Source organism: Cajanus cajan, chromosome 2 (assembly GCF_000230855.2).
Source record: "Cajanus cajan strain Asha chromosome 2, NIPB_CcT2T_4, whole genome shotgun sequence".
Lineage (NCBI taxonomy): Eukaryota > Viridiplantae > Streptophyta > Magnoliopsida > Fabales > Fabaceae > Cajanus > Cajanus cajan.
Genome location: NC_138518.1, coordinates 34,649,871 through 34,672,789, shown reverse-complemented (window position 1 = coordinate 34,672,789; position 22,919 = coordinate 34,649,871). Strand labels below are relative to the sequence as shown.

Genomic DNA, 22,919 nt, shown 5'->3' with positions numbered 1-22,919 from the left:
AAAAATATCAAACCCAAAAAGTAGAAACAAAGAAGATGATATGAGCCTCAACTCTTTCAAAACTTTTGTTCTTCCTAATTTCATGTAAAAGTATTAACAACTATTAAGAGTGACTATTTAAAGCCTAAAATGTCTTTTGGATCAAAGTCCAACAAAGAAAGAAAAGAAAATAATATAATAATAAAATCTTATTCATACAACCAGAGTTGGTGATCACCACAAAAGGGTGGTTGATTATTCTTTCTCATGCTCACTCCATGAAATAATAATAATAACAACAACAATAATAATAAACTCTAGAAACTTTTGTGGACATGATCATGTGTATATTTACTAATTTATATAAAATGTGCATATTTTCAATTCTCTCCAATATCAAATTCACTATACTATATATCTATTTTTTTTTTATTTGTTTATGAACATAGGTAATTTAGTATTCCAAAAAATAAATCTAAGCTCGTAAGACATAAATTTTGCTAATCTTTTCTCTCTCTCTTTATAATATAATATAATATAATTTTGATCAATATGAATTTCATGCATAGATACATGTGTTCTCTCTATACTTATCTATATCTACAACCAAATTTATATAACATTTTAGTAACCACTACTAGGCGGGCCCAAACAGGAGGCCAATATTTTTATATTTTTAATTAAAAGATATGATTAATTTTAAAAAGAATCTACAGTTTAAAATATACATTTTAAAGCCTAACTATCTGTGGCCAGTTCTAACCACTACTAATAAGAATATTAAAATGAGTTAATTAGCACAAGAAATTACGTAGGTACTGTGTTTACAATGCTTTTTTCGTGTGATTTTATGAAAAAAATAATTGACGATTGTTTATAATGGACACTTTATTTCATTGGTTTAGGTGGTGGTGGGGTAGGATGCTGCTGCGTCCAATATGTAGAATATTTTTCTTTTAGCAAACTAAGGGTTTTATCAACACCAAAGTGCCCATAAGCCCACTTTCATGACTCGCTTTAATTAACAGTTTCTTAATGGATCCTTGGGGTATACATAACCTTCCTTCTTTGTATAAATACCCCTCAGCCATATAGAAACCATTAAAAGCTTTTTGTTGGAATTTTTTATAATTAACACTAAAATCAAGATCTTCCTCATACAATTCCCTAATATTATTAAATCCACACTACAAAAAAAATAACCTATGCCTACAGACACTTTTACCTATAAACCTGAATTAGTGTAGGTAAAATTAAAAAAAAAATTTACCTACAAATCTTTAATGTAGGTATAACTCAAAAATCTATACCTACTTTTGTTTCTAGGGTCTGGTCTTCGCTCCTGCCTTAGGCTGCGTAGTGTTTGAACGTCGAATTGAAGGAGTTTAAAGGCAGAGAGAGGTTTGCACCGTAGAATCGATTCGAAATTCATTCAGATAGCGTCACTCTCTGATCTCCAAATCCCCAACAACTATGGTGAGAGGATTGCTCAACAAGCTCGTCTCTCGTCCCTCTCCGTGCCGGAAAGTGGCAGCACAAGAAGCTCCGCCGCCTCAACATCCATGAGTACCAGGTCTCTCTGCGTTCCCCGCTCTTGTTCTTATCATTGCAATTTACGAATTGATTCCAATTTCTACGGAATTTGTTGATTCATTTCGCTCTTCCATTGGTGTATTTCTTTTCAATAATAGTAATAATAAATCATTTTTGTGGATGACAAATCTGGAGTTCCTTGAATGTATATTTTGTGGAACCGTGGATGTTTATTTGTCGAAAATATTTTGATTCAGTTGATTGACGAGCGTTGATTATGGAAACCAGGGCGCCGAATTGATGAACAAACACGGAATCAACGTTCCGAGAGGCGTAGATGTTTCCTCTGTTTAAGAGGTCAGAAAGGCCATCAAGGACGTTTTCCCTAACGAGAAAGAGGTAATTTATTTCGTAACTTGATGTTCACAAAAAGCACCAAGAAGTGGATTTTAGAATTGTAAGGTGCGTTGTGTTTGTTTCCTTTAATTCCTCTGCAGTCAATGCCTCTGATTCTTCTTTGTCTCACATGAAGGTAAATAATTTTGTTACTTTTGTTGGATGCTTAAACATAAGACAGTTTCCACCCAAGTAATCATGTATTGTTCTTATGAAACTATGATGTGCAACAGCTTGATGACTCTGTTCAAGATGAAATAATGGCAAATCAGCGGATGATCCCACCTAGCTTATCTTAAGTGAAATAATGGCAAATCATGTATTGTAATTTGTCTATTTTTTTTTATGTCATCCAGGGCTGCTTCTCACTTGAACATTAATCTTCAAATGAATTATTGGCCATCCCTTTCTTGCAACCTACACGAGTGTCAAGAGCCCTTATTTGATTTCATCTCCTCTTTGTCAGTCAATGGAAATAAAACCGCAAAGGTATTTTGTTCTTTTCCCTCTTTCTTTCATATTTTTCTTGTCATTCTATTTAAGAAAGAGATCCTTTATGCTTCTAAGCTATTGCCTAAAAGAAACTTTGTAGCGTGCCCCCCATACCAGCATATCTATAGCAAAGCGCAAAAGAAAATATAGTCTGGCATACTACTCCCTCTATACTTATATGTAAGTAAAGAATACCAATTACACACAAATTAAGAAAGTTAAATGTATTTGATTTTTACGATTTCATATAAAATATACGCTACATTTTCTAAAATATCTTAATCATATTTATCTTAGATAGTACTCTCATTATTGTCTTAAAGATATTTTTGTATTAAAAATATTAAATAAAATTGACTTGTTTGAAGTTTGTGTATATTTTAGTCCCAAAAGTTTAAGCATTTTTTTGCTTATATATAGTTCTAGAGAGAATATCATGAATTTTATTGTTCTATCTAGATTTTCATTTGATCTTGCGTACAGGTGAACTATGAAGCAAATGGCTGGGTTACACATCATGTTTCAGACATATGGGCTAAAACATCACCATATCAAGATCAGCCCGTTTGGGCTATATGGCCAATGGGTGGAGCTTGGCTTTGTACCCATTTATGGGAGCATTATATTTACACAATGGACAAAGTAAGTTCTGGGTTTTCAGTAAATTAGCCTACCCTTCATTTAAAGCATTGACTCAAACTGATATTGTGAAAAAGAGTTGTTTAGGGGATTTAACCGTTTTAGATTTCCTCAAGTTATTGAACTTACTGATGATGAACTGTCATACTCTGTAGAGTTGCCTATTTAATGCATGCCTAACTAATCCACTTCTATTTTAATGGCATAACTATATGGTTGACTTGAAATATTGAAAGTTGTTATTCATCTTCATGTTGTGATGGGGTTCTTTATAACCAGTTGATCTATTTTGGGGTATAATATGTTTTATGTACACAGTAAAATTTCAAAATTAATACTAATGCAAAATAAGGCCTTGTGCAGCTACAGTGATTAATAATTCCAGGAACTCAAGGAGCAATATGTTGTATAAGTATCTGCCTTTTCGGAGATTACAAATTTGAGGTGAAGGAAAGAGAATCAAAGTGTGCTTACATGTAATGATACCTTCGTTTTAATGTAGTGAATAATTGATTAAGTTGAATTTTTCTAATTATGTATAGCTTTAGCACCAGGCACAATAATTCAATACTGCATCATTGATTCGTAGCTCTGGTGTTGCATGCAATCTTGATAGTGGCTGATGCATGATATATTTATATGATGGCTAAAAAAATTGTTTCCAAAATTAGTTAATCCTTATTCTTCCCTATCTATAGTTTTCTTTCCTATTATATTGTTAGATGTTAGAGCAATATTTTGTTGTCTAATCTCTTTTATTTCTTGCATCTCTATAATTTTTTAAACTTCTTGAAAACGGTTAATTTTTAAATCTTTTTCAAAACCTGAATTTGGTGTTTTAATATTATCATTTTGAGTGATATGTTGGACTCATGATTATTACTGCAGTACTAAATACTAAGTTAAAACTTAAAGAAGTTTGTGATCAAATTACACATTATTTTCTAGTTATTATATAGTGATGAGTGCATATTGAAATCCTCATTACTCATGTACTAATCTAAATTTCAGTTCCCACATTTTGGAAGATGGCTGGCTTATTGTCTTAAGTTAAAGTACAAATCTTACATTTTCCTGATTGTGTGTTTATGAATAGTTTTCCCCCCTTTAGTCATTAAGCTCCTAAATTCATTAGTTGGGCCTGGAAATCAATCAAGTATAATTTTTATTTTACAGGGTTCAGTACTTATGTACTAACAATTACTGGTTGTTGACATTGATATAGAATCTCCATATTAGACTAGTATGTGAATAAGTCATCTACTTATCTTTTCCTTTTTTTTATGTTTTGTATATATAGTTTTTATTATTTAATGAAATTTAGCAAGAAAAAAATATTAAATTAAATATATCAGTTAATGAAATTTGACTTTTTTTTATACTTTAATATCATTTTTTGTATACAAGATAATAATCAAATTTGAATTACACTTCATATAGAGTACACATATTCTCTATAAGAGATATTATATATATATATATATATATATATATATATTTATTATATATAAATAAAATAAAAAATACTTTTACCTATAGTCAGAGCATGTAAGAATAAGTTAATGACTTTTACCTACAGTCATACATGTAAGTACAATTTAATGGTGTTTACCTATAGTAGGGAGTGTAAATTTAAGTCAATGACTTTTACCCACGCATATTGTAAATTGTAGGTAGCTCTTATAGTGACAGTTAAATGTAGTTGTAGGTAAAATTATGTCTGTAGGTAAAACTTATAGTGATAGGCTATTAGTTGTAGCTATATGCCCCCTCAAAGTTGACAATTGCAATGTCTGTAGGTCAAAGTCCATGATACCTTTACCTATGGAATTTAGATTTTTAGTGACATTTTTTGTGTGTAGGCATAAGTCATTTTCCTTGTAGTGCCAAGAATTTGAGTACCTAGAGACATAAGCAAAGTATGCCTTCTAGATAATGCATCTGTTACAATATTTGATTTTCTTTTCTTGAATTTAATAATATATGGAAATTGTTCAAGGAATTCTAGCCATTTGGCATGCCTCTTATTTAACTTACCTTGACCTCTTAAATACTTAAGTGACTCATGGTCACTATGGATGACAAACTCTTTGGACACAAGGTAGTGTTCCCAAGTTTGTAAGGCTCTAACCAAGGCATACAACTCCTTGTCATAGGTGGGGTAATTGAGGGAGGCACCTTTTAGTTTTTCACTAAAATATGAAATGGGGTGTCCTCCTTGCAATAACACAGCCCCTATGCCAACTCCAGATGCATCACATTCTAGCTCAAAAGTCTTTTCAAAATTTGACAAAGCTAGTATGGGTGCATTAGTAAGTTGGTCCTTAAGAAGTTGAAATGCTTGGTCATGCTTTGAAGTCCATTCAAATAAAATATCTTTTTTAACAAGCTCATTCAAGGGTGAAACAATGCTAGAGAAGTTAGGGACAAATCTTCTATAAAAACTTGCAAGTCCATGAAAACTCCTAACTTCACTAACATTTCTTGGTCTGGGCCACTCTTTAATGACTTTGATTTTCTCGAGGATCGAAGTCCAACAAAGAAAGAAAATAAAATAATATAATAATAAAATCTTATTCATACAATCAGAGTTGGTGATCACCACAAAAAGGTGGTAGATTATTCTTTCTCATGCTCACTGCATGAAATAATAATAATAATAATAATAATAATAATAATAATAATAATAATAATAATAATAATAATAATAATAACAATAACAACAATAATAACAATAAACTTTATAAATTTTTGTCGACATGCATATATTTACTAATTTACATAAAATGTGTATATTTCAATTCTTTCAAATATCAAATTCACTATACTATATATCTACTCTTTTTTTTTAATTTTTCTATGGACATAGGTAATTTAGTATTCCAAAATTGACATTCAAAAATAAATCTAAGCTCGTAAGACATAAATTTTGCTAATCTTTTCTCTCTCTCTTTATAGTATAATATAATATAATTTTGATCAATATGAATTTCATGCTTAGATACATGTGTTCTCTATATACTTATCTATATCTACAACCAAATTTATATAACATTTTAGTAGCCACTACTAGGCGGGCCCAAATATGAGGCCAATATTTTTATATTTTTAATTAAAAGATATGATTAATTTTAAAAAGAATCTACACTTTAAAATATACATTTTAAAGCCTAACTATCTGTGGCCAGTTCTAACCACTACTAATAAGAATATTAAAATGAGTTAATTAGCACAAGAAATTACGTAGGTACTGTGTTTACAATGCTTTTTTCGTGTGTTTTTATGAAAAAAATAATTGACGATTGTTTATATGGACACTTTATTTCATTGGTTTAGGTGGTGGTGGGGTAGGATGCTGCTGCGTCCAATATGTAGAATATTTTTTAATTCATTATTAACCGAAAAAAAACAAAAACTCATGATTATTTATCTAAAAGATGAATTAAAAAAAAAATCCCAACACGTCTAGTTTCTTCCCAAGTACGGATATAAAAAAATATCAAATCATTGCGAAGCGGATAAGTGATAGGAAGCCGAGATATTGCCCTACGACCTACCTGTTTTCTTTTTGTTTTTTGTTTTTTAATAAAATTTAGATTCAGTTTTTTTATACACGTTATCCAATCACAATTAAAATTTTATCTTAATAATATATATTTATATTTAATACAAATCTCTTTAACATATATTTACGTATAATATAAAAATAAAACTTCAAATGTGATAGAACCAAAAGATCTTTAGGTAAGTTTTGCACATTCTTCTTTTTACCAATTCAGTTCACGAATATCGTGAGTTATTTATTTGTTTTTTTTCTTGGGTTGAAACCTCACAAAGATGAGATAGATGGAGAAATTAAATAATTGTAAAGATGAATGAATAATTGCAAAAGCAATAGATGAATGAACAGTATATGCATGCATGGGAGCATTTGTGGTTCGCATGTGAAACGTGGCTATACATGGATCCCTATCCCATCGCATTATTATTCTATAAAAGGGAAGAATGGAAGCATGTATGTTCATAAATTGCCGCTACACATTGAAAAGAATTAAAAATGGGAAGCATGTTTATGTTGGGAATGTGGTTGTTCCTATTGGTGTCACCATTTCCACTTGCATTCTCGGAGCGGTGCCACCCACATGACAAAAAAGCACTGCTCCAACTGAAGAAAGACCTCAACAACCCTTATATCTTAGCCTCGTGGGACCCAAATGAGGATTGCTGCGAGTGGTACTGCGTCAAGTGTGACGAGAAAACCAACCGCATTTACGACCTCGACATATCGTCCTCTGTGCCAGACACCAACCTCTCAGGCCAAATACCTCCCTCTGTGGGTGACCTTCCTTACTTGGAGTCCCTCACTTTCCATAAGCTCCCCAACCTCGTGGGCCCAATCCAGCCCACCATCGCCAAACTCACCAAACTCAAGTACCTCATTATCACCAACACAGGTATCTCCGGCCCAGTACCTGATTTTTTGGCCCAACTCCAGAGCCTCGACTTGATCAAACTTTCCTTTAACAGCCTCTCCGGCACTATTCCCAGCTCCCTATACCAACTACCGAATCTCTCCTCCCTACAGTTGGACCGGAACCAGCTCACGGGCCCAATCCCGGGCTCATTCGGATCCTTCAACAAGCCCGGCCCAGATCTCATCCTCTCTCACAACCAGCTTTCAGGGCCCATTCCCTCTTCCTTGGGGAACTTGGACCCCGAAAGGATCGACTTGTCAAGGAACAAGCTCCAAGGCGATGCCTCCGTGCTTTTCGGGAACAACAAAAGGACCCAGATACTTGACCTTTCTAGAAACTTGTTCGAGTTTGACCTTTCTCCCTTGAAGTTTCCCACCAAGAGTTTGATATGGCTTGATCTCAATCACAACAACATTTATGGGACCATTCCTTTGGCCCTCACCAAAGTGGAAAACCTGCAGCAGTTCAACGTCAGCTATAATCGATTGTGTGGTGAGATACCTCAGGGTGGCCAGTTACAAAGGTTTGATGAGTATTCCTATCTTCACAACAAGTGTTTGTGTGGCTCCCCTCTTCCTCCATGCAACTCTTACTCTATGGCGGACATCTAATCTATTATCAGAATAATATACATCACTTCAATCGCCATGTTTATGTTTTAATAACATGTGTGTCATTTAGACATGTACCATGTTCAACTCATAAGTTGAAGTGCATCTTTACTTTCCTTTATCCTTAACTAAACTTCGTTATATTTACAACTAATGCTCTGAATATATACACCACACTCATCGATACCAATCACATGCTTGCGCAATTCCAGGGGGAAAAATGAACAATTCATATGAATATGATCTATAGCCCAATCACACATGCTTTGGTAACGTTAAGGATCCTCTCCATTTCCTATGGTTTTAAGTATATAAAGCACATTAAATGTCCATAATCAAAAATATTAACTCAGAATTATAGTAATGAACAGGAAATGGACAACAAAAAATAGAGAAGATCTAAACTAAGAATTCGTACAAGAGAGCTTTTCTTGTAAGTTTTAGACAAGATAGTTATGAGCAATAGAGAAATACTATACCCACACATGCCATCAGTTGCATACAATCAACAAAACAAACGACCTACACTACATAATTAGCACCTAAAATACTATAACTTTAGTTCATACAATAAAGTTTTAGGATTCAACCATTCTATAATACAAAACACCACCGCGACATCAAAGTACGTAAGATAAATTCATGCACTATTTTTCCAAAAAAAAAAAAAAAAAAAAGAGAGAGATAGAGAGATCCAAATCCATCGGTGGCAGAAAATTGAACGTCATAGCCCCCTTCAAAACTTAAGAATTTCTGCTTAATTCCATCCCCTGGCCGTACGAACTTGCTGCTAGACACAACTGAATTATCAAAGCAAGAACTAAAGTAGTAGCAACCAGATAGTTTTAACACATTGTTATTCAATGCAATGTAACATGTTCTTACCGGAGATCGGCTGTAGAGATGATCCTCCGAGTAAGATTGGTGAGCCTCCTTCACTGGTACGCTTGATGCTCCAAGATGGGGGTGGTACCTGCAAAAGAGACTCCGACGCTAAAATTAGGGTTTGTATGAGTAGATGTCTCGTATAAGTAATGCACGTACCTTAGTGTGAGTTAGGGTTGTGTTGGGTCTTGGGCCTGAGATCAATTATGATCTAATTAGATAGCGGATCTCGTCTGGACCGAGATCTCCTGAGATCGGTTATGATCTGGCTGGATTGCGGATCTCGTTTAGACCGAGGTCTCCAAATGCGTGTTCCGAGGTTATTCCACGCAACTGTGCCGAGTTCGAGCTCGGCATGGCAGTACGGATAGTACAGTACTAGCCCCCCGAGCTCCGAAGACCGTGGGTCGAGGAGTTTAAGACCGAGCTCGTTAGGGAGTAATGGCCTTTCGCCTACACCTGTTTATCGAGGTGCCATGTGTCACAACTGGTCATTTCCCGAGAACGTGCAAGTGGCGCGTTAATGGGAGTGACGGTTATGCAATGATGGTTTGCCTTTGTCATAATTGTTCTCAATTAATGTGTCATCAGACGTGTCCCTTGGCTGACATGTGGCGTGACCGTTTTGAATTTGGGAGAAACTCTTTTCTCTCCCTCGCGCCTCTTCCCCTTTCACTTTACTTTTTTTTCTCTCTTTCAGCTTCTTGCGCACGTTGTTTCTCTCGTTTCTGTTTGTCTTCCGTCTCCATTTTCTCCGTTTCCGCCATCGTTTCCGGTAACTCAGTCACTGTTAGGGTTGTTTTTTGAGGAAGAGTACCAGGTACTTCCTTTCTACAATTTTTTTTCCTTCTTTCCCAATCTTCTTCGAGTCTTTCTTGTTTTCTCCATGGCTGGAGGGAGTGTTGCTGGTTCCTCCGCGCCTGCCAAGGGTAAAGGCAAGGCGCGAGGCAAGGCGACAACTACCGGAACAGCCACCGTCGGGAAAAAGAAGGAGGTGGAGCCGCCAACGGACCTCGTTCCAGGTGTTCCTGGGTACTACTGGGTTCAGCGCGAGATGGCGGAGGCCCAGGGTTTGTGACCCTTCCATCTCCCGGATGATCCGGCTTGAACCTTGTCAGGCCGGTGAGGGCGTGTATATGGGGAAGTCTACTGACCCTCCCCATTTCTATGTTTACCAATGCTTCTTCAGGGATTTGGGCGTTTGCCTTCCCTTCACACAATTCGAGTGTGACTTCTTGAATTTTGTCAACTCGGCTCCTTGCCAGTTGCACCCCAACAGTTGGGTTTTTTTTAGGGCTTTTCAAGTCCTGTGTTCGGCCCTAGGAATAGAGGTGTCTCTTCCTGTCTTTCTTCATTTCTACCAATTGAAAATAGGCGTTCCTCCTTATGGCGTGCTTTCCCTGAGTGGGAGTAGGGATGGAGGTTTGTTTACTCTCTACTCCCAGTCATACAAAAATTATAAACAAGAGTTCTTCCAGGTCGTTCTTGTGGATGTCGATCCTTTAGAGGATGGGGCATTTTACTTCGGCGGGTTGCCGAAATTCCCTTTCTATTGGTGCCCCAAACTGTCTAGGTTTCATGGGGTGGGCCAATTGAAACTGACGGCTTCGGAGGCGGCCGCCGTTGAGAACCTCGCCGCGCTCCCTCGTCCGCTGGATTGTAAGCTCGTTCTGTCGCTTGCGAACTTAACATACAAGGAGAGGGGCCTGGAGAGTGAGTATCTCGTCTTTTTTAAACTGTTAGGGTTTGCGAAACTTTTTCTTTTGCTGATGTTTTTATCTGCTGTGTTTGCAGGCATAATGGGCAAAAATAAGTGGCGCGAGCTGAAGCACCACTATAATGTTGCTGAGATAGAGGTCCCGGAGCCTCAGGAGGAGGAGATGTCCCCCCTTAAGGTCAACCGGAAAAGAAAGAGGGGCGAGAAAGAGGTCGGGGGAACCTCTGCCCTTCGTGGCACGGAGGAGGTGACTTCTAAGGCTGCGGATGCCGACGCAGTCGACCTCACTGGGAGTCCTCCGCTTGGGGAGGCTCCCCAAGTGGCTGCTGCGGGGACTGCTGATCAGGCTGTTCCTTCTACCGAGGTAAGTGTCTTATTCACTTTAGCTTTTCTTCTATGTTGATTTTGCTTGGTTTGTTGAGGTATTATTGCTCTGTGCAGGCAGGGATAGCTGCCGAGGTGGGGGCTCGCGTTGTTGAGCAAGTCACCCAGGCTGCCGTGGTAAGTACCTCGTTTTTCATTTTTCTGGTATTTTTTATGTTGTTCTTTTGTCCTCTGATATGCTGTTCTTTTATAGGTGGGAGATGCTGTTGAGACCTCGGCAGCTCTGAGCTCGGTGGTGTCTGAGGCAGGTGCCCCTATTGCTAAGTAGGGGACGTCAGCTGCCACGTCCGCTACTGCCGAGGTTCGGGGCAAGGGGCCAAGTTCCGAGGTCCTTACAACGATGCCTGCAGCCTCTGTGTCGTTGTCAGGTCTGTCACAGGGGGCCTCCCGGAGCTGATATATTGCTCATCGCTTCGGGAAGGACCGCTCTGATGTGTGCCTGGACCACGTGAGTGCCTCCGCCGATATGAATTCGTTGTGGAGTGCGGGGGTGACCGCCGAGAGGTTCTTCCCCAAGGGCTCGCTGAGCTTGGAGGATCAAGAGATGATTGAGGAGGCCGGGCCCGTGGAGAGCTTTGATGCTGCTCAAGTCCTTCTGCAGAGGGCTACGACCATTATGGATCACTAGAAGCATAGGTGGTCCAAGCAGCAGTGATAGACTATGGCCAAGGCCAAGGAATCCAAGAGGTGATATACTAAAAGAACCAAGAGGAATGAGATGATCTTAAAGACCTTTTTCTTATGTTTGTACATATAGTAGTTCTTTTGTATAGGTTATTTTTTCATTTGTATTTGTGAGGCACTTTACTTGCTTTTTCTAGTGTTTGTATATTGATTTTAAGGTAGGCTACTTGGAGAGTTTAGCTCCATTTAACCTCCCTAGTTGATACATTCATTTTGTATTTTTTCAGTAGGGAAAAAGGAGTGGCATTTAGCAAAGCTAGGGAGTGTGTTTAGAAATTGGGCCTGAGTTGGGCCTAGGCAAAATTTTGCATATTGGACTCATTTCACTCCTAATTTTTCATAGATTTGATTTAGCTAGGTCTCATCATCATTTGATGAACCTAACTAAACCAAATCAACAATTTTTTAAATAAATCAAAGGAGGAAATGGAGACAAGGCCGCCTAGCTCATTTGTTCTTCCTTGGCCGAAATTCTAAGCTACACCTCTTGGTTTTTGAAGCTTCTCCTCCAAGTTTCTAAACCTTGGTAGGTTTGGCTGACCTTACCATGGTTCTTAAGTGAACCATGGTCAAAGTTAGCTTCTCCTACAAGTTTTAGAAACCATGGATGGTTAGCTACACCTTACCATGGTTCCTAGTGAACCATGTCGCCACCGGCCCGAAACGGGCTTTCGGCATTCGCGAAGGATGGTTGGACTCTTTTATTTGTTTAAAAATATGGATTGCTAGAATGACTTATTCTCAAACTGAGACCTCGTCAAACGAGCAATTTTATTAAAAGGCTCACCAATCCATGTTAATCCCAAGCGGGACCCTCCATGGATTAGCGGTTTTCATAAAAAGGAAGGGTTCATGGAGTCGCCACCAATGTTTTACTCAAAACATTGGAAAAAGAGGTTTAAGGCAATCGATTCAAAAATCGACTTCGGCCATTACAGCCAGAGTCGGGTAAGGGAGTCAGTTACGCGTGGGGAAGGTGTTAGCACCCCACAGCGCCCCTTTCGGGTTCCCTATGACAGATTATTTAAAAATAATAGTGCAAAATTTATTCTAAGCAATTATAAATTAACTATCTACATGATGACAGTTTAAATATGTACACACAGAAAGCGGTAAAAGAAGGGACTTTAAAGAGATAAACCTTTGAAGCGTGCTTTCTTATATATCTTGACAGAAATTGGGAAGCGTTTTGGCGTTCCCTCCCTCTACAAGACCGCTCGCTCCCTCCTGTAAAATTTTAACTATGGAAATCCGGAGGATTTCCCTTCGACTAGGTTCGAGACTCAAGCAAATGGCTCGTGACTCAAGAACTTCGTCGGATCAACTCTCCGAGTGATTTCTAGGCAGAGCACTGCTCAAAAAAACCCAGAATACTCAAGAAGAGGGTTAAAACTCAGTGAAAAAGTGTAGAATGACGTCCAATTGACGTCATATTTATAGGGATGAGGCGCAATACGGCCTCTGGGGGTCAATACGGTCCGTATTGAAGTTTTGAACTACAATACGGCCGTATTAAATTCAATACGGCCGTATTGAAGTTCAAAAAACCTCAATACGGCCGTATTGAAGTTCAGTGCAGCCGTATTGAAGTTCAGTGCAGCCGTATTGAATTCAATGCAGCCGTATTGAAGTTCAGAAACTTCAATACGGCCGTATTGAGTTCAGTGCGGCCGTATTGTAGTTTAAAATGTTCAATACGGCCGTACTGAACTTTTGGGAGGCCGTATTGGGCTTCATTCCCTCCACTTCCTTATTTTTTGCTACTCTAAGACCTCTAAACCTACAGATTGTCATCCCACGGTCTTCTAAGAGTCCTTCTGGCTGACTTTCCTTCAGTCTTCAAGAGTCTTCAAGCTTTATTTCCGACCCGGACAATTTTAGGGGTCTATAGCTGCCCCCCCTTTACTTAGTCAAACGGCCTTTTAGTGTACCGGTTGATAAGTAAAGGAGTTGACCCAATTGTCCGGGGAATAAGGCCATCCTTCCGACTTGTAGTGTTTTCCGGTGGAAAAATTGTTGAGTAGCCTCTCCAGGTTGGTGCATACCTCCGCGCTTCTAGTCACTTTGGTAGCATGAGTCTTGCCCTCTCCAGGGTGAGTTTGCCCTCTCCAGGGTGGCTGAGTTTGCCCTCTCCAGGGTGTTGAGTTTGCCCTCTCCAGGGTGGCTGAGTTTGCCCTCTCCAGGGTGGCTGAGTTTGCCCTCTCCAGGGTGAGTTTGCCCTCTCCAGGGTGAGTTTGCCCTCTCCAGGGTGGCTGAGTTTGCCCTCTCCAGGGTGGCTGAGTTTGCCCTCTCCAGGGTGAGTTTGCCCTCTCCAGGGTGGCCGAGTTTGCCCTCTCCAGGGTGAGTTTGCCCTCTCCAGGGTGGCTGAGTTTGCCCTCTCCAGGGTGACTGAGTTTGCCCTCTCCTGGGTGGCTGAGTTTGCCCTCTCCAGGGTGGCTGAGTTTGCCCTCTCCAGGGTGGCTGAGTTTGCCCTCTCCAGGGTGGCTGAGTTTGCCCTCTCTAGGGTGGCTGAGTTTGCCCTCTCCAGGGTGGCTGAGTTTGCCCTCTCCAGGGTGGCTGAGTTTGCCCTCTCCAGGGTGAGTTTGCCCTCTTCTCCAGGGTGAGTTTGCCCTCTCCAGGGTGAGTTTGCCCTCTCCAGGGTGAGTTTGCCCTCTCCAGGGTGGCTGAGTTTGCCCTCTCCAGGGTGAGTTTGCCCTCTCCAGGGTGGCTGAGTTTGCCCTCTCCAGGGTGAGTTTGCCCTCTCCAGGGTGAGTTTGCCCTCTCCAGGGTGGCTGAGTTTTCCCTCTCCAGGGTGAGTTTGCCCTCTCCAGGGTGAGTTTGCCCTCTCCAGGGTGGCTGAGTTTGCCCTCTCCAGGGTGAGTTTGCCCTCTCCAGGGTGAGTTTGCCCTCTCCAGGGTTTTGAGATAAGTTTGTCTCCACAGTCCACGATGCTGCTTCGACGATTTGTTTTTGATTTTGGTGCCGCTGAGGGCTTGATAACGCAGGGATCCGTCTAGGGGATGTGCAGTTACTCATAGGTTCTTGTGTCCCAACTTTCCATTGCGTAGTTGGTACCCATTGAGGAATTTCTGTTTCCTTGGGGTGTAGACACGAAGATGCTCTTTCTGATGTGAGCGATGCCTTATGATTGGCTGTCGTCCTTTCGACGATGGTGGAGTATCCCGGTTATCCTTATTCGGGTGTCTCTTTTGATTTTCTGATTTTTGTAGCCTCTGTGTAGGCTGTTATCCGCTGGGGGATTTTGTCGTTGATTTTGATTAGCCTCTTCTGTTAGGCGGATCATCTTGACGTTTAATGATTGGCTCGATGCCGAATTCCGCTTGGGGAATTGTTATTGATCTTTTGGATTTTTTTCTTTTTTGAAAGAGTGCCTCTGAGTAGGCGAATTATCTTAATGTTTGGTGTTCGGCTGAGTGCCGGATTCCGCTTGGGGAATGATTATTTGTCTTTTGTGATTTTTCTTGAGGGGGTGCCTCTGAGTAGGCGAGTAGGGATTTAAAGTTTATATATCCCAGAGTATTATTTAGAAAGCCTCTTCAGGCTTAGCTTCACTCATCGCTTGAGTTGGAAAGCTACCTTCCACTGAGGAAGTTTAAGTCCTTTCGACTTGGATATTCTGTTTAGACGATCAAGCCCTCCTTGGGGGATCTTGCTGATCTTAGTTTGATAGCTTTCACTGGGGAATTTGGCCCGTGAATGGAAGCTGAGATATCTCTGGGGAGTATTATTTCGGCGAGCCTCTCCAGGCTCAATTATTCTGATGAGGGAGTATTATTTCGGCAAGCCTCTCCAGGCTCAGTTATTCTGAGAGAGTATTATTTCGGCAAGCCTCTCCAGGCTCAGTTATTCTGTAGGAGTATTATTTCGGCAAGCCTCTCCAGGCTCAATTATTCTGTGGGAGTATTATTTCGGCAAGCCTCTCCAGGCTCAATTATTCTGTGGGAGTATTATTTCGGCAAGCCTCTCCAGGCTCAGTTATTCTGAGAGAGTATTGTTTCGGCAAGCCTCTCCAGGCTCAATTATTCTGTATGATGAATTGGTTTTTTATTCAGCCCAAGAATGCAAGCTGAGATGTCTTTTGGAGAGTATTATTTTGGCAAGCCTCTCCAGGCTCAATTATTCTGTATAATTTGTTGGATTTTCTGTATTTTGCCTTTTTGTTGATTTTGGCTTTTTCTGTGTTTTTGCCTTTTTTGTTGATTTTGGCTTTTTCTGTGTTTTTGCCTTTTTTGTTGATTTCGGCTTTTTCTGTATTTTTGTTGATTTTGGCTTTTTCTGTATTTTTGCCTTTTTTGTTGGTTTTGGCTTTTTCTGTACAGAAATGTCTCTGAGGAGTATTATTTTGGCAAGCCTCTTCAGGCTCAGTTATTCTGAGAGAGTATTATTTCGGCGAGCCTCTCCAGGCTCAATTATTCTGTGAGAGTATTATTTCGGCGAGCCTCTCCAGGCTCAGTTATTCTGAGAGAGTATTATTTCGGCGAGCCTCTCCAGGCTCAGTTATTCTGAGAGAGTATTATTTCGGCAAGCCTCTCCAGGCTCAGTTATTCTGAGAGAGTATTATTTCGGCGAGCCTCTCCAGGCTCAGTTATTCTGAGAAAGTATTATTTCGGCAAGCCTCTCCAGGCTCAGTTATTCTGTATGTTTTATTGATTTTCTGAATTTCTGCATTTTGTTTGCTGCTGTCATACACAAGCAATTTTTCTATTTTTGTATTTTATGCAATTGCCTCATGAAGAGGTCTTTGAAAATTTCTTTATGGCCAATACGGCCGTATCCATTTCAGTACGCCCGTATTGAGTTGAAATTTTGTTCATAACCCTGATTTTAGTACGAGTGTACTGAACATGGTACGGGCGCATTGTTTTTTCTGAAGTATATATTTTTTGTTTTTTTCAATAAACAGAGAATAAGTGATCTTCCATTACACCTATCATCTGTATGCATGTATGCAGTATGATGCACCTAATTCTATTTGATTTACTTTTCAAAAGAATTAACCGATGCGTTTCTCTGTTTGGATTTTTGCCATTCCTCTAGACGGGCTGTGTGCTGCCGATTTCTGTAACCGAGGAATGATGCGTGTTATATTGAGATGGGCGTCATCAACCCAGTGATCCTCCTTTCCTTTAGAAGACGTGTCAACCCTCCTATTGACCACTATATCTCCATGTTTCCACTAGATTATCCTAAAATCGCTTGGGACAAGAGAGAAAAGAAAGGAAAGGTATATATTTTTTGAAAGTTTGTGTTTTAGAGGGGATTATTTTTATTTTGAAAATGGTTTTTGTAAGAATGGCTTGGCCAATGGTAGGCTTAAGTGTTTAGGCTTGTTTGATTAAACACTTATGAAGTTAATAAAATCTTGTTATTGACGTTGTGATTTGACAACTTAGATAGCTTCCCTTGAACCTTTCTTTTTGAATTCAGTTCATGGTACCATCATGGATTTATTTTCGTTTTTTGATTGTCCTTATTTTTGCCTAAAACACCCTTTTGTGGCGTCTTAGCGGACTTTTGTTTTTGTTCATTTTTGCAACCCTAACTTTTGCCTAGGTCACCCTTTCGTGGGATTCCTAGCGGGTCTTTTGCTCTTATTTTTGCGCAGCCCCCTTTTTGGGTTTCCTGCCGAGCTTCTTTTATTTTAAAGGATTTCTTTTTATCCATGATGGCACTTGTCGAGGCCAAGGAAAGGTGCTCTAAGTTGTCACGCACACTTCCATATAAAAATGATGTGGGTTTATTGTTATTAAGACAATTTTAACCTCATTCATGCTTATTCAAACAGGGTTAAAAATAATGTGGTCTAGAATTTTATTGCAAGCAAGAAAAGAAGCAATAAAGAATTAATGAAGAATGATTTTATTATAATCATAGAGGAAACATGTGCCCTATCGAGGCTCGGGGGTCGGGCTGTCCCCGAGGAGTGATCTCTAACAGTCATCGAGTTTATACATCCCTATCGGAAGAAGAAAAACACTTGATGACGACAGCTGGCCTTGATATTTGTGAACCAGCCTTCCTAAAGATCTGGCTTAAAGAACGTCGAGAAGGATCTTGATTCCTCTTCGTTCTTTGATCTTTAACGGGGTTGTATCCTAACCCTTGTTTCCCCGGATTATCCTTGATAATGGGTAGCTCCGGGATTCCTTGGGAGTCCTTGCCTAATCCTTGTCCTGGCAAGTATCCGTTCTTAGTGAGCATATGGGCTACCTTCTTTATTTCTCGGGGAAACGTCTCAACATTGGCAATTTCCAATGCTTGGAAGGCGGTTTCCAAAGCTTCCTCTGCTGCATCCACATAAGGTATGGTGGATGGCTTGTTGATGAGTATGTCATCTTCAGCTTGTACGGTCACCAGTTTGTCACCCACTATGAACTTGACTTTCTGGTGGAGCGTAGAGGGTACAGCTTTCGCATCATGAATCCAAGGTCGGCCGAGGAGACAGCTGTATGCGGGAGTAATGTCCATCACTTGAAATTCGACGTTGAAGATGGTGGGCCCAATTTGGATTGGGAGATTGACTTCTCCCACCACTTCTCTTTTAGAACCGTCGAAAGCTCGGACGATCATGTTGCTCGGGCGCATTTGGACTCCCTTGATTGCCACTTGATCGAGCGTTCTTTTTGGCATTACGTTCAAGGAAGATCCATTATCTACCAAGACTTTAGCGATGTGATACTCCTTGCACTTTACAGAGATGTGCAAGGGCTTGTTGTGATTTGGTCCCCCAGCGGGGATTTCCTCATCGGTGAAAGTGAGGTGATCATTAGCCGTGATGTGACTAACAATCCCCTCAAACTTGTCTTGGGAGATAGTGTGCGACACATATGCCTCGTTCAAGACTTTCAACAGAGCTTGCCGATGCGGTTCGGAGCTTAGGATCAACGACAATAGTATAATCTTTGCTGGCATCCTATGAAGTTGATCCACGATGGAGTACTCGCTCTGTCAGATATATTTTAACAGCTCATTAGTCTCCTCCTCGGATTCTTTGTTTTCCTCGGTTTTCTCTTTTTCTTTTTCCTTTTCTTTATTCTTGGGAGCTTTATCATGAAGATCTTCGGGAGTGTAGATCCTGCCACTCCTAGTCATGCCCCCAAGTCCAGCGATGTTAGAGATATCGCTGTCGGCAGAAAAATGGATGTCGTATATCCACGGCACAGCCTTATTCGATTCGTAGGGAAAAGGCCTTGGAGTAGTGATCCTTAACGGTGTTGGACCTTCCCCTTTGTTCGTCTTGATTACCAACAACGGAGTTGACGTGTGTTCGCTTGGCGCGGTTGTTGGCTTACACTTGATAACGAACGGCGTGCGATCCATTCTTTGAACATACGCATCGCTTAATCCTTTCTTTTTATTACTGTTATTAGTAAATTACTAGGAGGGATGTATGAAATGCAAACCTAGATCCCTCCATGATCTTTGATAAGAATGCATGATATGAGATGATGACGTTGAATATGCATGCATTGTGTTTATTCAACTAAGCATTATCATGTTTTTAGGATGTCCCTAAGATGATGCATGATATTGCTTGGTTTGGATAAATAATATTTTTCTTTATTTTTCTTTTGGGTATTTTTTGTATTTTTTGGGTGAAAAGGGAAACTACCTATATGAATGTGATGAAGGTAGATGTTAACACCGTATAATGGAAGATTCTTATTCCTATTTATTCTTATTTTTAAAAGAATAGGAATGTTGTATGTTTAAAGAAATGCAATGTATGCTCAAACAATTTCACATAATCAAAGCACAAACAATTCACTCATCCACGAACAGTCACGAGCGAATCACGAGGTAGGGGTATCCTGCAGAAAAGTGCATATTCAAGGTGGTTCTAACTGTTCTCACCGGTCTGAGGCCCCCAAGGTGCCCCCATTATAGGGACCCAATTCCTCTCGTCGTAAGTCGATGGAAAGCTCCAACGCACTGTCGGACTCGAGTTCATGGTTATCACCTTGAGTGATGCTTTCCGACAACGGTCTACGGGCACCTATAGACCCATTCGACAACCGGCCGTACTAACATCCACTCCCTATGGCTTACCACTCATGCCCCCGGGTATAGAGGGAACTGTTGTGTGCAAAGGTTTGTGTGCAGTTTTTATTTCAAACAATTGCGTAAAATTAAACATACAACAGTTATTAAAGCCATATAAATAAAGCATGTTATCATACAAACAAGGGGTAATAAAGTAATTTTAACTATTATTTGTTAAAAATAATCTGTCACTAAATGGGAGTGACTCTCGAGGCTTCCCCAGTGGAGTCGCCATCTGTCGCCACCGGCCCGAAACGGGCTTTCGGCATTCGCGAAGGATGGTTGGACTCTTTTATTTGTTTAAAAATATGGATTGCTAGAATGACTTATTCTCAAACTGAGACCTCGTCAAACGAGCAATTTTATTAAAAGGCTCACCAATCCATGTTAATCCCAAGCGGGACCCTCCATGGATTAGCGGTTTTCATAAAAAGGAAGGGTTCATGGAGTCGCCACCAATGTTTTACTCAAAACATTGGAAAAATAGGTTTAAGGCAATCGATTCAAAAATCGACTTCGGCCATTACAACCAGAGTCGGGTAAGGGAGTCGGTTACGCGTGGGGAAGGTGTTAGCACCCCACAGCGCCCCTTTCGGGTTCCCTATGACAGATTATTTAAAAATAATAGTGCGAAATTACTAAATTACCCCTATTTATTCTAAGCAATTATAAATTAACTATCTACATGATGACAGTTTAAATATGTACACACAGAAAGCGGTAAAAGAAGGGACTTTAAAGAGATAAACCTTTGAAGCGTGCTTTCTTATATATCTTGACAGAAATTGGGAAGCGTTTTGGCGTTCCCTCCCTCTACAAGACCGCTCGCTCCCTCCTGTAAAATTTTAACTATGGAAATCCGGAGGATTTCCCTTCGACTAGGTTCGAGACTCAAGCAAATGGCTCGTGACTCAAGAACTTCGTCGGATCAACTCTCCGAGTGATTTCTAGGCAGAGCACTGCTCAAAAAAACCCAGAATACTCAAGAAGAGGGTTAAAACTCAGTGAAAATGTGTAGAATGACGTCCAATTGACGTCATATTTATAGGGATGAGGCGCAATACGGCCTCTGGGGGTCAATACGGTCCGTATTGAAGTTTTGAACTACAATACGGCCGTATTAAATTCAATACGGCCGTATTGAAGTTCAAAAAACCTCAATACGGCCGTATTGAAGTTCAGTGCAGCCGTATTGAAGTTCAGTGCAGCCGTATTGAATTCAATGCAGCCGTATTGAAGTTCAGAAACTTCAATACGGCCGTATTGAGTTCAGTGCGGCCGTATTGTAGTTTAAAATGTTCAATACGGCCGTACTGAACTTTTGGGAGGCCGTATTGGGCTTCATTCCCTCCACTTTCTTATTTTTTGCTACTCTAAGACCTCTAAACCTACAGATTGTCATCCCACGGTCTTCTAAGAGTCCTTCTGGCTGACTTTCCTTCAGTCTTCAAGAGTCTTCAAGCTTTATTTCCGACCCGGACAATTTTAGGGGTCTACAAACCATGGTTAAGGTTAGCTTCTCCTAGAAGTTACCTCTCCCTATATATTTGTAAAACCTTCTCTTGTATTCACTTTTGGACATTTATGAGAATTAGAAATCAGATTTCTCTCTCATTTTCAAGAGTCAAATTCGTGAGGAACCTTCTCCTAGGTTCTCTCTCAAAGTTTCTTCTCCTAGAAGCTTGGTTTCTCAAGCTTCTTCACTTCTTCAAGAGGTAACCGAACCTCTCTTAGGTGCTTCTCCACCATTGGAGAATCCTCCAAGGTGATTCCGCCACCTTCAAGGAGTTCAACCTCATGGAGCATTTTGGTCCTTGCATGGAAAGCTTGGAAGAATATCAATCCTCTCCAATTACTTCCATCAGTTTTGGTATCAGAGCCTAGTGCTCTTGAGGTTTTGTGTTCTAACTTTTTTTTGTATGAATTCGTGTTGTATCTTCCTTCTCCTATGTCTAAATATGTGTTTGCTGCATGGATCTAAATTTTCTAAATTTTTTTGATAGATCCTATATGTCACATAAGAAGTAAGTTGATTCATGTTCTTGCTTGTTTCCTAATCCGTGAATCACTTGTGTTGTGCTTTAGGTTCTCTTGTTCTTGTGCGTTTTTGTATTTTCTTGTGTCTTCTCCATTCTATAACATGTGTCCGTGATTGGACAACATTCATTGAGCATATATTTTGTTCTTGAATCACTTGTTTTGTCATAGAAGTCATGTGTAGTCCTTTTACTTGTTGAAACTTCCTAGACTAGCTTGTTTGACCTTTTTTTTTCTGTGTTGTTTGTGTCCGAAATTTTTGTGTATTTTCTTATTAAATCTGAACCTTACTATATATTATTTTTCTTTAAATGTTTGAGTTCTTAATTTGCTATTAGTTCTAGCAAATTTCCTAGAGTTAGGTTTCTATTATGTCTTGTTAAAAAGTTTTGTCAAAAAAAAATTCATAAACACTAATTCCTATTAGGTTTTCCTTGAGTCTTTTGTGTGGCTGAAACCTATTGAAATTTTTAAAACATGAAAACAGAGACAAAACAGAGGTGTAAGTGTTCTAAATGCATGAGAAAGACAAAAGAATGAGTGCTTAAAAATTTGACCTAAAAACACTACAAAATTGTGAAGCACTAGTTGCAAAATGCATGTGAACACCTCTTGTTTTGTGTGAAATTTTTGCTGCAGTTTTTAATAGCCTAAATCCGAGACTTATATGTGTTAAAAGGCATTTGAACTCCTGAACATTAAAAGAAAAAAAAGTGAAAAATATATTGCAAAAAGAAAAGAAAGAAAATAGCAAAAGAAAAAGCCAAAAAGGAGTGAAAAATTGGTATATCTAGCTCTCGGTTTTGGTAACAATTTTTGCCTATAAATTTTCAGTCCAGCCACATAATTAGTGTCTTATTTTTGTTTCTAATCTTAGTTTTTATTTTGTAATCCATTCTAGTGCCTTTGATAGGATATCTTTTGTGTGCTAGCTTTCCAAATTAGCCTTAATTGTTGCTTGTCATTTTTGTGGAATTCTTTCTAGTCTTGTCTCATTTTCTTCCACCAATTGGTGTAGCTGTTCCTAATTGTTCCTTTTCAGTT

General features: G+C 39.5%; 2 protein-coding genes across 3 annotated transcripts; both read left to right on the top strand.

Annotated features, from left to right (window-relative positions):
• Nucleotides 1-422: 422 nt before the first annotated feature.
• On the top strand, nt 423-4,374 carry LOC145955278 (alpha-L-fucosidase 2-like). 2 transcript variants are annotated; one of them, XM_083069965.1, is made up of 5 exons: nt 423-1,552; nt 1,801-1,911; nt 2,265-2,397; nt 2,884-3,042; nt 3,403-4,374. In XM_083069965.1, the coding sequence occupies exons 2-5, from the start codon at nt 1,850-1,852 to the stop codon at nt 3,409-3,411; spliced, it is 363 nt and encodes a 120-aa protein (XP_082926091.1). In that variant the 5' UTR covers nt 423-1,552; nt 1,801-1,849; the 3' UTR covers nt 3,412-4,374. The 2 variants fall into 2 exon arrangements, with proteins under 2 accessions (XP_082926091.1, XP_082926092.1); XM_083069966.1 differs by having other exon boundaries at nt 1,770-1,911.
• A 2,680-nt stretch (nt 4,375-7,054) lies between these two features.
• Nucleotides 7,055-8,246, top strand: LOC109794572 (polygalacturonase inhibitor). Its single transcript, XM_020354015.3, has one exon. The coding sequence runs from the start codon at nt 7,097-7,099 to the stop codon at nt 8,123-8,125; it is 1,029 nt and encodes a 342-aa protein (XP_020209604.2). The 5' UTR covers nt 7,055-7,096; the 3' UTR covers nt 8,126-8,246.
• The last annotated feature ends 14,673 nt before the right edge of the window (nt 8,247-22,919 follow it).